Genomic DNA, 14,935 nt, shown 5'->3' with positions numbered 1-14,935 from the left:
GTATGACAGCATGATTCCTGTTTGTTTTGAATGCTGTAATGTGCCTATGAGATTCTTATTACGCTGTGTATCTGGCAGTGGTTTCGTTCAGAACAGACCCACTATTTTTGTTTGTTTTTCATTCCACTGTTCAGACCAGCAAAATAAAGTTCTCAACCGGTTCGAACCAAAAAAACATACTGTTTATATTGTTCCTTTCTGTTCCTTTTTAACCTGTGAAACCAAATGTTTTTGACATTTAGCTCATTAAATGACTTCACCAATCAGTGCGGATAGAGCAGACAAGCTAGTTGTTTACATGCGTGATGGACAGACAAGTGTAGCCCATGTGGAGAGAGAGCTAGAGAGGGTTGAGGAGGAGACTTGAAACGCTGGACATCTTGTTATGACATGCATTATACAAATTAGTTCCACAGAATTAAACCTAGGAGGAGCCGCTTCTATGGAGGAACTTTGAATGTCCTTTGACATAGCTTGAGATAGCTAACAAGCTTGTGTGTGCAGAGTGGTACCAGAATTTAAAACACGTCTTACCTTTTTGTAGTTAATAAATCCAACGTGAAACATGATTACTAGGCCTGTTGAATCCTTAACTAGCATTGAAAAAGTGAATCCATTATTCTATAGCTAATAAAAAATTGGGCTCACTATCTCCTGAATCAAGCATTAATGCAACGTTAGTACAGTCAGTAGCCTATGCTTCGGAGGGGGGAGCGGAAGGTTGCCTTAACACACACAGGCAAAGATTTTTTTGCTTGCAGGCAGACACTGGAATACGTTTTTGAGTGACAGAGTGAGGGCTTTGCCTAGGCGCTTAGTTGGTTTTGTTGTTGTACTAGATGGCTGGAACGTAAAATAACATTATTAGCCAGTTCCCATGCATTTAAAATAACGGTTCTGTTCCGGAACAATATGGATCACTTTCGTTCCGGGGTTGGTTCCGGTTTTCAGTTCTGTTCTCTGAACCGGTTCCAACCCCTGGTATCTCCTCTCAACATATAAATTGTTCAGTACAGTATCTATGTTGCACCAAACAGGTTGCCTTTTTGTCATTTGTTGTAATATTCCTTCCTATCTAAGGGGCCTTTTTCTCCTCTTTGCTTATCTCACTGGTCTCTCCTCTCTCTCCTCCATCCCTCCGTCCTCTCTCTCAGGCATCCCCCCTGCCAGTGGTACGGGTACGTTACAGATGTACCTTTTAGACATAAATGACAATGCTCCTCATGTCTTCCCTCCGGAAGTGGAGATGTGTGAGAAGCCTGAGCCCAACGCCATCAACATCACCGCCAGCGACCCCGATCTGACCCCTAACGCCGGCCCCTTTGCCTTCGAACTGGCCAACCGGCCGGCAGACGCACGACGAAACTGGACCCTCACACGCCTCAATGGTTAGTGTGTGTGTCTGTGTTTTATCTTTCCTGTCTTTCTTCCACTCCCTGTCACTACATTTCTCTATTGCCCTCAATGAAATTAAAAAATGCTTTATTGCCATGACAAAATAACTTGTTCAAAATTGTTCCCCATCTCGCTCTCTCTTTCTTGCTCTCACCTTCCCTATATTACTCTCTCTCAATTCAATTCAATATATGTAATATGTAAAGTCTTAATTGACATGGAAAGTAAAACACTTACATTGCCAAAGTAAACACTTAAGCTGAGTGTACAAAACATTAGGAACACCTGCTCTTTCCATGACAAAAACTGACCAGATGAATCCAGATGAAAGCTATGATCCCTTATTGATGTCACTTCTTAAATCCACTTCAATTAATGTAGATGAAGGGGATGAGAGAGGTTAAAGAAGTATTTCTAAGCCTTGAGACAATTGAGACATGGTTTGTGAATGTATGCCATTCAGAGGGTGAATGGGCAAGACAAAATATTTAATGCCTTTGAACAGGGTATGGTAGTAGGTGCCAGGCGCACCGGTTTGAGCATGTCAAGAACTGGAACGATGCTGGGTTTTTCACGCTCAACAGTTTCCCGTGTGTAACAAGAATGGTCCACCACCCAAAGGACATCCAGCCAACTTGACACAACTGTAGGAAGCATTGGAGTCAACATGGGCCAGCATCCCTGTCGAATGCTTTTGACTTCTTGTAGAGTCCATGCCCTGATGAATCTAGTAGTAACCTGACTTCTAGACTTCTGGTGGTAACCTGACTTCTAGTGGTAACCTGACTTCTAGACTTCTAGTGGTAACCTGACTTCTAGTGGTAACCTGACTTCTAGACTTCTAGTGGTAACCTGACTTCCAGTGGTAACCTGACTTCTAGACTTCTAGTGGTAATCTGACTTCTAGTGGTAACCTGACTTCTAGACTTCTAGTGGTAACCTGACTTCTAGTGGTAACCTGACTTCTAGACTTCTAGTGGTAACCTGACTTCTAGTGGTAACCTGACTTCTAGACTTCTAGTGGTAACCTGACTTCTAGTGGTAACCTGACTTCTAGACTTCTAGTGGTAACCTGACTTCTAGTGGTAACCTGACTTCTCTCTCTGTCCCTCTTTTTCTCTCTCCCTCATTCCCCGTCTATCCCGTCTCTTTTTCTCTCGCGCTCTCGCTCTCTCTCAATCCCAGGTGAATATGCTCAGATCAGGCTGCGGATAGGTTTTCTGGAGAGTGGTATCTACGAGGTTCCAATCATCATCACAGACTCAGGCAACCTGCCCATGTCCAATACATCCTACCTGAGGGTCAAGGTGTGTCAGTGTGATCACCATGGAGATTGTGTGGACATGGAACGCATCATCGCAGCAGGCCTGGGCACTGGAGCCATCATCGCCATCCTCATCTGTATCATCATAATGCTAGGTCAGTCAGGTTGTATGCAGGCACACACACATCATATCCCCATCCTCTTCTGCCTCATTCTCCTAGCAGGGTCTTCTTATAGCTACAGAACATAATCTATGTACAGTATCAGTCAAAAGTTTGGACACACCTACTCATTCCAGGGTTTTTCTTTATTTGAAATATTTTCTACATTGTAGAATAATAGTGAAGACATCAAAACTATGAAATAACACATGGAATCATGTAGTAACCAAAAAAGTGTTAAACAAATCAAAATATATTTTAGATTCTTCAAAGTAGCCACACTTTGCCTTGAAGACAGCTTTGCACACTCTTGGCATTCTCTCAACCAGCTTCATGAGGTAGTCACCTGGAATACTTTTCCAACAGTCTTGAAAGAGTTCCCACATATGCTGAGCACTTTTTAGCTGCTTTTCCTTCACTCTGCGGTGCAACTCATCCCAAACCATTTCAATTGGGTTGAGGTCAGGTGTTGGGGAGGCCAGGTCATCTGATGCAGCACTCCATCACTCTCCTTCTTGGTCAAATAGCCTGGAGGTGTGTTTTGGGTCATTGTCCTGTTGAAAAACAAATGATAGTCCCACTAAGCGCAAACCAGATGGGATGGCGTATCGCAGCAGAATGCTGTAGTAGCCATGCTGGTTAAGTGTGCCTTGAATTCTAAATAAATCACGGAGAGTGTCACCAGCAAAGCACCATAACACCTCCTCCTCCATGCTTCACAGTGGGAACCACACATGTGGAGATCATCCGTTCACCTACTATGTGTCTCACAAAGATACGGAGGTTGGAACCAAAAATCTCAAATTTGGACTCATCAGACCAAAGATTTCCACCGGTCGACAGATTTCCACCGGTCGAATGTCCATTGCTCGTGTTTCTTGGCCCAAGCAAGTCTCTTCTTATTATTGGTGTCCTTTAGTAGTGGTTTCTTTGCAGAAATTCAAGGCCTGATTCACACAGTCTCCTCTGTTCAGTTGATGTTTTCGATGTGTCTGTTAATTGAACTCTGAAGCATTTATTTGGGCTGCAATTTCTGAGGCTGGTAACTCTAATGAACGTATCCTCTGCAGCAGAGTTAACTCTGGGTCTTCCTTTCCAGTGGTGGTCCTCATGAGAGCCAGTTTCATTATAGTGCTTGATGGTTTTTGCGACTGCACTTGAAGAAACTTCCAAAGTTCTTGAAATTTTCTGGATTGACTGACCTTCATGTCTTAAAGTGATGATAGGCTGTTGTTTCTCTTTGCTTATTTGAGCTGTTCTTGCTATAATATGGACTTGGTCTTTTACCAAATAGGGCTATCTTCTGTATACCACACCTACCTAGTCACAACACAACTGATTGGCTCAAATGCATTAAGAAGGAAAGAAATTCCACAAATGAACTTCTGACAAGGCACACCTGTTAACTGAAATGCATTCCAGGTGACTACCTCATGAAGTTGGTTGAGAGAATGCCAAGAGTGTGCCAAGCTGTCATCAAGGCAAAGGGTTGCTACTTTGAAGAATCTCAAATATGAAATATATTTTAATTCGTTTAACACTTTTTTGGTTTCTACATGATTCCATATGTGTTATTCCATAGTTTTGATGTCTTCACTGTTGTTTACAATGTAGAAAATAGTAAAAATAAAGAAAAACCCTGGAATGAGTTGGTGTGTCCAAACTTTTGACTGGTACTGTAAACGTTTGGCATCCCCGCTGCTCCTCCCAGACAGCAGCTACAGTAGATTACAGTAGCTACATTAAAAGCTATCCTTAAATCTGCCTTCCCCAAACTTAAGCACCCCCCTTTAGGAGATAAGTACCCCTCCCCCACTGCATAGAACCCTCCTCACGACAGCCTCTTGACAGCCCTCCACCAATCTCCCCCAGCCTCGCCCACCTACCACCCCCTCTCAGTCATTCTCTGAAAATCCGCCCAGATTATGTGGATAAAACCAGGCAATCACTGATCAAGCTCCCGTCAAGCTTTAAAACTCCTCTCCTGATTCTCTTTACAAGGCATAGAAATATGGTTGAATTAAAACTAAAGCTGCATATCGTTTGTTTATAGGTATTCATTCTTACCTTCTTTCTATTTTCTTCTACCCTGCCCCTGCCTCCTTCCCCCTCCTTCTTCTTCTTCCCCCATCATTTTTCTCTCTCTCTCTCTCTCTCTCTGTTAAGCAACTGTAGTGTAAATGTGGCCTTTGATACAATGTGCACTAGTGCTGATATCACATTTAAACTGATCAAATTAAATGGTGGTGAAGTTCTAATTATCTCTCTCTCTCTCCTCTCTCTCTCTCTCTCTCTCTAGTGATGGTGTTGTTCTTTGTGATGTGGATGAAAAGGAGAGATAAGGAACGTCAGGCCAAGCAGCTGCTGATCGACCCAGAGGACGATGTCAGAGACAACATACTGAAGTACGACGAAGAGGGAGGAGGAGAGGAGGACCAGGTAGAGTAAGCACACAAACACAGATGGACACACACACTGATGGACAGACACACACACATACACAGGAGTACCAGGTACACACACACATGTATGAACACACGCACGCATACTAATCACGCTGCTAGCGTTAGCATAGACACACAGATACACACACAGACACACTGAGGGACTGTAACATTGGCGGTTGTAGGACCTAACCAACCAGTCATTGGATATTAATTGAGTTCTGAGAGGCGGTGATAAACATTTATCGCCATGGTGATGGCATGGGAGGTAGGGGTTAGGGCGAGAGGCCATCTTTCACTGCGATGGATGGTACTCCCCTCCCTCCCGCTGTTGCATCGGGGAATTGGCAGTGCTGGGAAATGAACTGTTGGAGAGTGGATTGGCTACTTCCCCCTGATCACCCCCCCTGCTGTGGGATGGATTAGTAATGTCTGTCTGGAACTCCTAGTAGGGAGGGGTTATGGGGCATGGCTAGGCCGGGGACAGCTACAGGAGCAGTCACGCGGTCTGGCTCTCTGGTGCTACACTGAGGCAAATTGCGGATGTTGCATCCCTATGGGTTCTGATCAAAAGTAGTGCACTATAAACGTATTAGGATGTCATGGCCTCTCTGACACAAAGACAGCCAGGCATACAGTTACAGTACAGCCTCTCAAATGAAAAACACGCACCCTCACTGCACATGTTACGTTTTGAAGTGGTTACAGTTTCATCAGATTTTTGTGAACCTAGCCTACCATCCCTGTATCAAAGATTGAGCATGGCAAGCAGTGACAAAGCCCAGCTATTTCTCTCCAGTTACAATGGCTCCTTGGCTGGCTGTAGAGATGGCTGTGGCCGCATCCCAAATGGCACCCTATTCCATATACAATGCACTACTTTTGACCAGAGCCTATGGGCACTGATCAAAGGTAGTGCAGAATAAAGATAATAGGATGCCATTGGGGACTCAGCCTGGTCTTCTTCTCCTCTGTCTGGAAAATAACAATATAACCAAGGCCAGGGACAAACCCATCTGTATTTATCTCGCCATTTCCTCTCCTCCTCTCCTGTTCTCTCTGTCCTTCATGTTATTGTAGCATTCACAGCTCTCCCCTGAAATAGTTTCAGTGGTTAGCTATTGCAGTGAACAATGTCCAAGGTGGTTACATGACCAAGTTTTATTGTCCCTGAAAGGGTCATTTAGTCCATCTCCCCTGGAGATTGATGTTTCATCATGTGTTTCTGGATGATTCATCAATGAATCAGACACTCCATTCAAAAGTAGAAAGGATCAGAGGACATATCTCTTAACCTTCTATCTCTCTTTCTCTCTCTCTCTCTCTCTCTCGCTCTCTCTCACTCTCTCTGTCTCACTCACTCTGGTTCCAACCACCGTTTCTTTGTGAGACACATGGTAGAGGAACGGATGATCTCCACATGTGTAGTACCCACCGTGAATTACTCTTCCTCTCTATCCCTCTCTCCCTCCACACCCCTCTATCCCCCTCCCTCTCTCCCTCCCTCAACTCTCTCTCTCTTTTCCCCACATCTCTCTATCCCCCACTCTCCAGGACTATGACCTGAGCCAGCTGCAGCAGCCCGATGCGTTGGAGCCAGAGATGGTAAAGGTGGGAATCAGGCGTATGGACGAGAGACCCCTCCACCAGGACCACCTGTACCCCCTCCGCTCTGCTGCACCCCACCCAGGAGATATAGGAGACTTCATCCATGAGGTAGTTACGGAGTGGAGTGTGTGTGTTTTTTCTGTTGGGGGAGTGGGTGTTGTGTGTGTGTGTGCGTGACTGTGTGTGTGACTCACTGTGATAGAAAGAGAGGGAGCATCCCTGTCTCTATGTTTAATTCTTAATGAGCTTTTCTAACGGTGCAGATTAGCGTGGTACAGACATGGGCAGGCCCGGCTGGCTAATTTAAGGTTTAGTCTACTCTTCCTGGGGTCCACATGAAACACACATACATGACAAAGTACAGAACAGCTATACACAAGAACATGAGCTATTACATTACATTCAAAATTTAAAAAAAATGTTAAAAATTGGAAAGACACCAAGAGACAAATAAAAAATACTATTTAGACACTATCATATTGTATATACATATTCTTATTCTTATATACAGTACAGTTAAAGTAGATATTTAGAAAGATGAGAGGTGCTGTGATACAATATGTTTTTTTAATCTGTTTTTCAAAGCTAAACTTGCTTTCTGCCTGAGTAACCTCTTGTGGCAGAGCATCCCATAATGACATGTCTCTACCTATTAAATCTGTTTTTAGTCTGGGTACAGTGAAGAACTCATAGTGGCATGTCTGCTGGGGTATGTCTGAAGTGTAATATTCAGACCCCTTTACCTTTCCCACATTCTGTTACGTTACAGCCTTATTCTAAAATTGATTAAATTTGTGTTTTTTTCCTCATCAATCAACACACAATACCCCATATTGACGAAGAAAAAAACATTTTTGCAAAACAAACCGAAATATAACATTTACATAACTATTCAGACCCTTTAATCAGTACTTTGTTGAAGTACCTTTGGCAGCGATTACAGACTCAAGTCTCCTTGGGTGTGATGCTACAAGCTTGGCACACCTGTATTTGAGGAGTTTCTCCCATTCTTCTCTGCAGATCCTCTCAAGTTTTGTCAGGTAGGATGGGGAGCGTTGCTGCACAGCTATTTTAAGGTCTCTCCAGAGATGTTTGATCTGGTTCAAGTCCGGGCTCTGGCTGGGCCACTCAAGGACATTCAGAGACTTTTCCCGAAGCCACTCCTGAATTGTCTTGGCTGTGTACTTAATTCTGAGGTCCGGAGCGCACTGGAGCAGGTTTTCATCAAGGATTTTTCTGTACTTTGCTCTGTTCATCTTTCCCTCGATCCTGACTAGTCTCCCAGAGATAGGAACACAAGCATTTAGCTACACCCGCAATAACATCTGCTAAATATGTGTATGCCACCAATAAAATTAGATGTGACTACTTCTAGGTTTTTTAAGAAACATTTATGTGTTGAAAATGCCCAACCACTTGAATAATCTATTTGCATACAGTGATTTCGGAAAGTATTCAGGCCTAGCGGTTAGAGCGTTGGGCCATTAACCGAAAGGTTGCTGGATCGAATCCCTGAGCTGACATGGTAAAAATCTGTCGTTCTGCCCCTGAGCAAGGCAGTTGACCCACTGTTCCCCGGGCGCCGAAGATGTGGATATCGATTAAGGCAGCCCCCTGCACCTCTCTGATTCAGAGGGGCTGGGTTAAATGCGGAAGACACATTTCAGTTGAATGCATTCAGTTGTACAACTGACTAGGTATCCATCCCCCTTTCCCTTTCCAACAGTGCAGTAATATCTAACTGTTCACAATCTAAAAAAGGAAAAGAATGGGATTAAGACATTTTAAAACATTAGGACAAGCAATTTCGGATTCTGGAGTATGTATATATTTTCTTTATTTTTACTATTTTCTACATTGTCGAATAATAGTGAAGACATCAAAACTATGAAATAACACATATGGAATCATGTAGTAACCAAAAAAGTGTTAACCTTTCTAGGGTAGGGGGCAGTATTTTCACGGCCGGATGAAAAACGTACCCAAATTAAACGCCCTACTACTCGGGCCCAGGAACTAGAATATGCATATTATTAGTAGATTTGGATAGAAAACACTCTGGAGTTTCTAAAACTGTTTGAATGATGTCTGTGAGTATAACAGAACTCATATGGCAGACAAAAACCTGAGAAAAATCTAACCCGGAAGTGAGAATTCTGGTGCTTGTAGTCCTTTCAAGTCATTGCCTATCGAACACACAGTGACTTAGGGTTCATTTTGCACTTCCTAAGGCTTCCACTAGATGTCAACAGTCTTTAGAAAGTTGTTTTAGGCGTCTATGATGAACAGAGAGCGAACAGAGGAAGTTGGAAGTTGTTGACTCAGGAAGGTACTGGCGTTCATTGGTGCGCGTTCACGTGAGAGTTAGCTGTGTTCCAAAACATTTTTCAAGACACTGGAAAAGTCCGGTTGGAATATTATTGAAGTTCTAAGTGATAAAGGCCCTAAAGATTGATGCTATATAACTTTTTTTACTTTTCGTCGTGACATTTTCCACGCGTTTCCTACACTTGGAGTAGCTAACTGAACGCGCTAACAACAAGGAGCTATTTGGACATAAATTATGGACTTTATCGAACAAAGCAACATTTATTGTGGACCTGGGAATCCTGGAAGTGCCTTCTGATGAAGATCATCAAAGGTAAGTGAATATTTCTAATGCTATTTATGATTTTAGATGACTCCAAAATGGCGGGTATCTGTATTGCCTAGTGTATTTTTCTGAGCGCAGTACTCAGATTATTGCAAAGTGTGCTTTCCTCATGAAGCTTTTTTGAAATCTGTCACAGCGTTTGCATAAAGGAGATGTTCATCTATAATTCTTCTTGAATAACAGTTTAATATTTTATCAACGTTTATGGTGAGTATTTTTGTAAATTGTTGTGCTGATTCACCGGCAGTATTGGAGGCAAAATATTTTCTGAACATCACGCGCCAATGTGAAAGGGGGTTTATGGATATAAATATGAACTTTATCGAACAAAAAAATGCATGTATTGTGTAACATGATGTCCTAGGAGTGTCATCTGATGAAGATCGTCAAAGGATAGTGCATAATTTTAGCTGGTTTTCTGGTTTTTGTGACGCCTGTCCTTGCTAGGAAAATGGCTGTGTGCTTTTTCTTGTGTTGGAACTGTCCTAACATAATCTAACTTTATGCTTTCGTCATAAAGCCTTTTTGAAATCAGACAATGTGGTTACGTTAAGGAGACATGTACCTTTAAAATGGGGTAAAATAGTCCTTTGTTTGAGAACTTTGAATTATCACATTTTGTGGTTTTGAATTTGGCGCTCTGATTTTTCACTGGCTGTTGAATAGTGTGAACCGTGGTCGTCGTTTGGCATTATTGCACTATTGCCTCCCCAAGAGAGGTTAAACAAATCCAAATATATTTTATATTTGAGATTCTTCAAAGTAGCCGCCCTTTGCCTTGATGACAGCTTTGGCATTCTCTGAACCAGCTTCATGAGGTAGTCACCTGGAATGCATTTCAATTAACATGTGTGCCTTGTTAAAAGTACATTTCTGTCATTTCTTTCCTTCTTAATGTGTTTGAGCCAATCAATTGTGTTGGGACATCTACTTTGTGCATGACACAAGTACTTTTTCCAACAATTGTTTACAGACAGATTATAATTCACTTATAATTCACTGTATCACAATTCCAGTGGGTCAGACGTTTACATACACTAAGTTGACTGTGCCTTTAAACAGCTTGGAAAATTCCAGAAAATGATGTCATGGCTTTAGAAGCTTCTGATAGGCTAATTGACATAATTTGAGTCAATTGGAGGTGTACCTGTGGATGTATTTCAAGGCCTAAACTCAGTGTCTCTTTGCTTGACATCATGGGAAAATCAAAAGAAATCAGCCAAGACCTTAGAAAAAAAATTGAAGACCTCCACAAGTCTGGTTCATCCTTGGGAGCAATTTCCAAACGCCTGAAGGTACCACGTTCATCTGTACAAACAATAGTACGCAAGTATAAACACCATTGGACAAAGCAGCCGTCATACCGCTCAGGAAGGAGACGTGTTCTGTCACCAAGAGATTAACGTACTTTGGTGTAAAACGTGCAAATCAATCCCAGAACAGCAGCAAAGGACCTTGTGAAGATGCTGGAGGAACAGGTATAAAGTATCTATATCCACAGATAAACGAGTCCTATATCGACATAACCTGAAAGGCCGCTCAGCAAGGAAGAAGCCACTGCTCCAAAACCGCCATAATTAAGCCAGACTACAGTTTGCAACTGCACATGGGGACAAAGATCGTACTTTTTGGAGAAATGTCCTCTGGTCTGATGAAACAAAATAGAACTGTTCGGCCATAATGACCATCGTTATGTTTGGAGGAGAAAAATGGGGAGCCTTGCAAGCTGAAGAACACCATCCCAACCGTGAGGCACGGTGGTTGCAGCATCATGTTGTGGGGGTGCTTTGCTGGAGGAGGGACTGGTGCACTTCACAAAATAGATGGCGTCATGAGGGAGGAAAAATATGTGGATATATTGAAGCAACATCTCATGACATCAGTCAGGAAGTTAAAGCTTGGTTGGAAATGGGTCTTCCAAATGGACAATGACCCCAAGCATACTTCCAAAGTTGTGGCAAAATGGTTTAAGGACAACAAAGTCAAGGTATTGGAGTGCCCATCACAAAGCCCTGACCTCAATCTCATAGAAAATGTGTGGGCAGAACTGAAAAAGTGTGTGCGATCAAGGAGGCCTACAACCCTGACCCAGTTACACCAGCTCTGTCAGGAGGAATTGGCCACAATTCACCCAACTTATTGTGGGAAGCTTGTGGAAGGCTACCCGACAAGTTTGACCCAAGTTAAACAATTTAAAGGCAATGCTATCAAATACTAATTGAGTGTATGTAAACTTTTGACCTACTGGAATGTGATGAAAGAAATAAAAGCTGAAATAAATAATTCTCTCTACTATTATTTTGACATTTCACATTCTGAAAATAAAGTGGTGATCCTAACTGGCCTAGGACAAGGAATTGTTCCTAGGATTAAATGTCAGGAATTGTCAAAAACTGAGTTGAAATGTATTTGGCTAAGGTGTATGTAAACTTCAGACTTCAACTGTATATGAGTTTATATCTATATATAGACGAGGTTCATGCTTGTCAAGCAGTTTATACATGTCTTTCAATTGATGACGTTGTTCTTCCTACGCTGAGTGTGTGTATGTCACTAGGTTAGACAGGCAGGATAGAGATTTCTGCCAAACACAGCTCTGAATAATGAGGCGAGCTGTCATACATGGCGAGCTGATCTAGACAGCTTAATCTAGCAGAAATGACATGCCGATGCTTCTTCCCCTGCCTCACTCCTCAAGTCAATCAAATTAAGGAGACAGTTGGGGGTATGGCATGCAGAAATCCCCAAAACATGTCTAGAGCTTCAGCTTATCAGATTTGTTTTATTAGTTTTATCACTGAGACAAGACGTCAGTCAATAATAACACTTTAAGACAACGTTATAATAAATTCTGTCAATTGTGGTGCAGTAGGGCGCGTGTGTGTGTGTGTGTGTGTGCGCGCGCGCGTGTAATCTGCTGAATCTCCTCAGAGAGACTACCCAGCATCTGTCCAGCCTGACCTAAATACTCCTCTCCTTCCTCTCTTCTCTCCTCCTCCCTCCATAATCCCTCCTTCTTCTCCTCTTCCCTTGCTCTCCTACTACCTATATCTCATTCATTCTATATCTCTCACTCTCTCTGTTTCTCTCTCTTCTGCCTCTTTTTTCCTGCTTTTCTCTCTCTTTCTGTCTCTTCTTTGTTCTCTCCCTTTACCTCTCTCAACCTTTCTCTTTTCCCTATATGTCTCCCCTTCTGTCTTGCTATCTCTCCTTTACTCTCTCTCTATTTACCTATCTCCTCTCCCTCTTCTCATTATGTCTCTCTCTCTATCTCAACCCTCATCTATCCTCACCCCTCTCCCCCTCCCCAGGGTCTCAAGGCAGCTGATAACGACCCGACGGCGCCCCCCTACGACAGCCTGCTGGTTTTTGACTATGAGGGCAGCGGCTCCACCGCCGGCTCCCTCAGCTCCCTTCACTCGTCTTCCTCCGGCGGAGACCAGGACTACGACTACCTCAGTGACTGGGGCCCGCGCTTCCGCAAGCTGGCAGACCTCTACGGAGGAGGGGACGACAAGGACTAGCCCCTCGCTGAGGCCGGAGAGGGGTCTGGGAAGGGGCGATTGGTGGGTGGGATGGGGGAGAACGGGGAGGGGGGCTTTTTTAAGTCATGGGACGTTGAAGGAGTGCTGGTTGTGAAGAGACTCATATTTTGGCGGACTGGAACAGAGGATCAGAAACTAAATGGAGTACATTGGTGTGGCAACTGCTAGGCTAGCCTGCTAGCATGGAGGAAAATTGAGGTTAGTGTGGGGTGTTAGACCACATGCTAAGGGTCGCTAACAGTTCGAGTACGTTTGTGTGGTGACTGCTAGCTTAGCCTGTTAGCATACAGGCTAAATGAGGCTAGCGGAGTGTTCGCCCACATGCTTAGGGACACTTAACGCTCAGAGGACAACATTGGAAGGAAACCGACCGTTGGTACTTTGACTGGTGGTTAACAGTGAATGAGAGAGCCTGGGCTCTCGCTCAGCGGTTAGCGATGCTAAAGACGCTCAGTTACACTTGAATCTCACAGTACAGAAGCACTGGGGTAAAACGTGCCTTTTTGTACATTCGTTTGATTCTGTTTAAGTTTTCTGTTCATCATGACTTTCAAGGTCCTGACTCTTGCTGGGATTTCAGGCTGTAAGAGAGCGGATGTTTAAAATGAGGAACGCACGCTTCACCACATGTGTGTAGTGTGTGAAAGTTTGTGTGTTTGGGTTACACCTCACTGAGTGTGTATGCAATCATCATTGCCATGGAAACACACAGGATGAACACTCCCCATTGTTGGATCGAGAGCATTGAGTGAAGACGTGTACAGTAAACGATAAAAGACTAGATAGTTTCCGTGTTTTTCTTTGTTTTGCTTTAAGCTTTTTTTCACATTCTAACTTATGCAGCTGGTTGCAAACTAAACCGAGTCACCAGTCCTATATATTGTAGCAAAGATATTGTTTTGATACTCTGAGGTTTGGTCGGTGGAGTCGACCAAAACCAGAGTTGGGATAAATTCCTTTTCATTTTCAGTCAATTCAGGAAGTAAATTGAAATTCCAAATCCAACTTTCCACAATGTTTCTCTTTGAGAAAAATGTGTAATTGGAATTTCAGTTTACATCCTGAATTGACTAACTTAAAAAGGAATTGACCCCAACTCTGACTAAACCAAGACGACGATGATGATGAATATGTTGATTCTGTCCGTTCATCTGCCTTATTGTTCTTCTGGTTCTCATCTCTGATTGGCTACTCACTGTAAACACAAATATGTACAGATTGTATCTTATTTTCTGTTGTTATTTTTTTTTTGCGTGGTCTCTGAAACAAATGCTACTATCCAGAACCCTGTATATGTATAATTTGGATTACAGATTAAACGTTTTTTGCATGTTTTTATCTTTTCATTATACAAGAAGGATTCAAAATCTTTACAAAAACATGCACACGCATGCACACACATAAAAATACAGACACACACACACACACACACACACAATGTTTGTTTTATTGTCCTTTACTGTCCAAACAATTGATTCCCATTCAAATGTCTATTTCCCCCTAACTCCTAAACCTAACCCCAAACCCCTAAACCTAACCTTAACTCCTAAACTTAACCCCTAAACCTAAAATAGCCTTTTTCCTTGTGGGGACCGGCGAAATGTCCCCACTTGTCCGAATGTTCCTTGTTTTACTATCCTTGTGAGGACTTCTGTTCCCCGCAAGGATAGTAAAACCACACACACACACACACACACACACACACACACACACACACACACACACACACACACACACACACGGAGAGGGACACTCTCTTCCCTACCCCCAAACCAGGGGTTCCAGCACTTTTTCAGGGATATCTTTTCTCTCTCCTCTCCATCCTTCCATCCCCAGGGTGCACTGTCTCTTCATTATAGACCGGA

At 43.0% G+C, this 14,935-nt stretch overlaps 1 protein-coding gene across 2 annotated transcripts in view; it reads left to right on the top strand.

Moving 5' to 3' along the window:
• The window catches only part of cdh2 (cadherin 2, type 1, N-cadherin (neuronal)), a 70,043-nt gene extending 55,639 nt beyond the window's left edge, over positions 1 to 14,404 (top strand). For both annotated transcript variants that reach the window (XM_014123187.2, XM_045687745.1), the window contains 5 exons: positions 1,155 to 1,388; positions 2,581 to 2,814; positions 5,120 to 5,259; positions 6,819 to 6,980; positions 12,837 to 14,404. In XM_014123187.2, the coding sequence (XP_013978662.1) occupies positions 1,155 to 1,388; positions 2,581 to 2,814; positions 5,120 to 5,259; positions 6,819 to 6,980; positions 12,837 to 13,049 (983 nt within the window). In that variant the 3' untranslated portion in view covers positions 13,050 to 14,404. The remainder of the gene's footprint in view (positions 1 to 1,154; positions 1,389 to 2,580; positions 2,815 to 5,119; positions 5,260 to 6,818; positions 6,981 to 12,836) is intronic.
• Positions 14,405 to 14,935: the final 531 nt, after the last annotated feature.

The sequence above is a fragment of the Salmo salar genome, chromosome ssa10, assembly GCF_905237065.1.
Source record: "Salmo salar chromosome ssa10, Ssal_v3.1, whole genome shotgun sequence".
Taxonomy (NCBI): Eukaryota; Metazoa; Chordata; class Actinopteri; order Salmoniformes; family Salmonidae; genus Salmo; species Salmo salar.
Note: the sequence above shows the minus strand (reverse complement) of the source record. Positions and strands in the feature narration are given on the sequence as shown.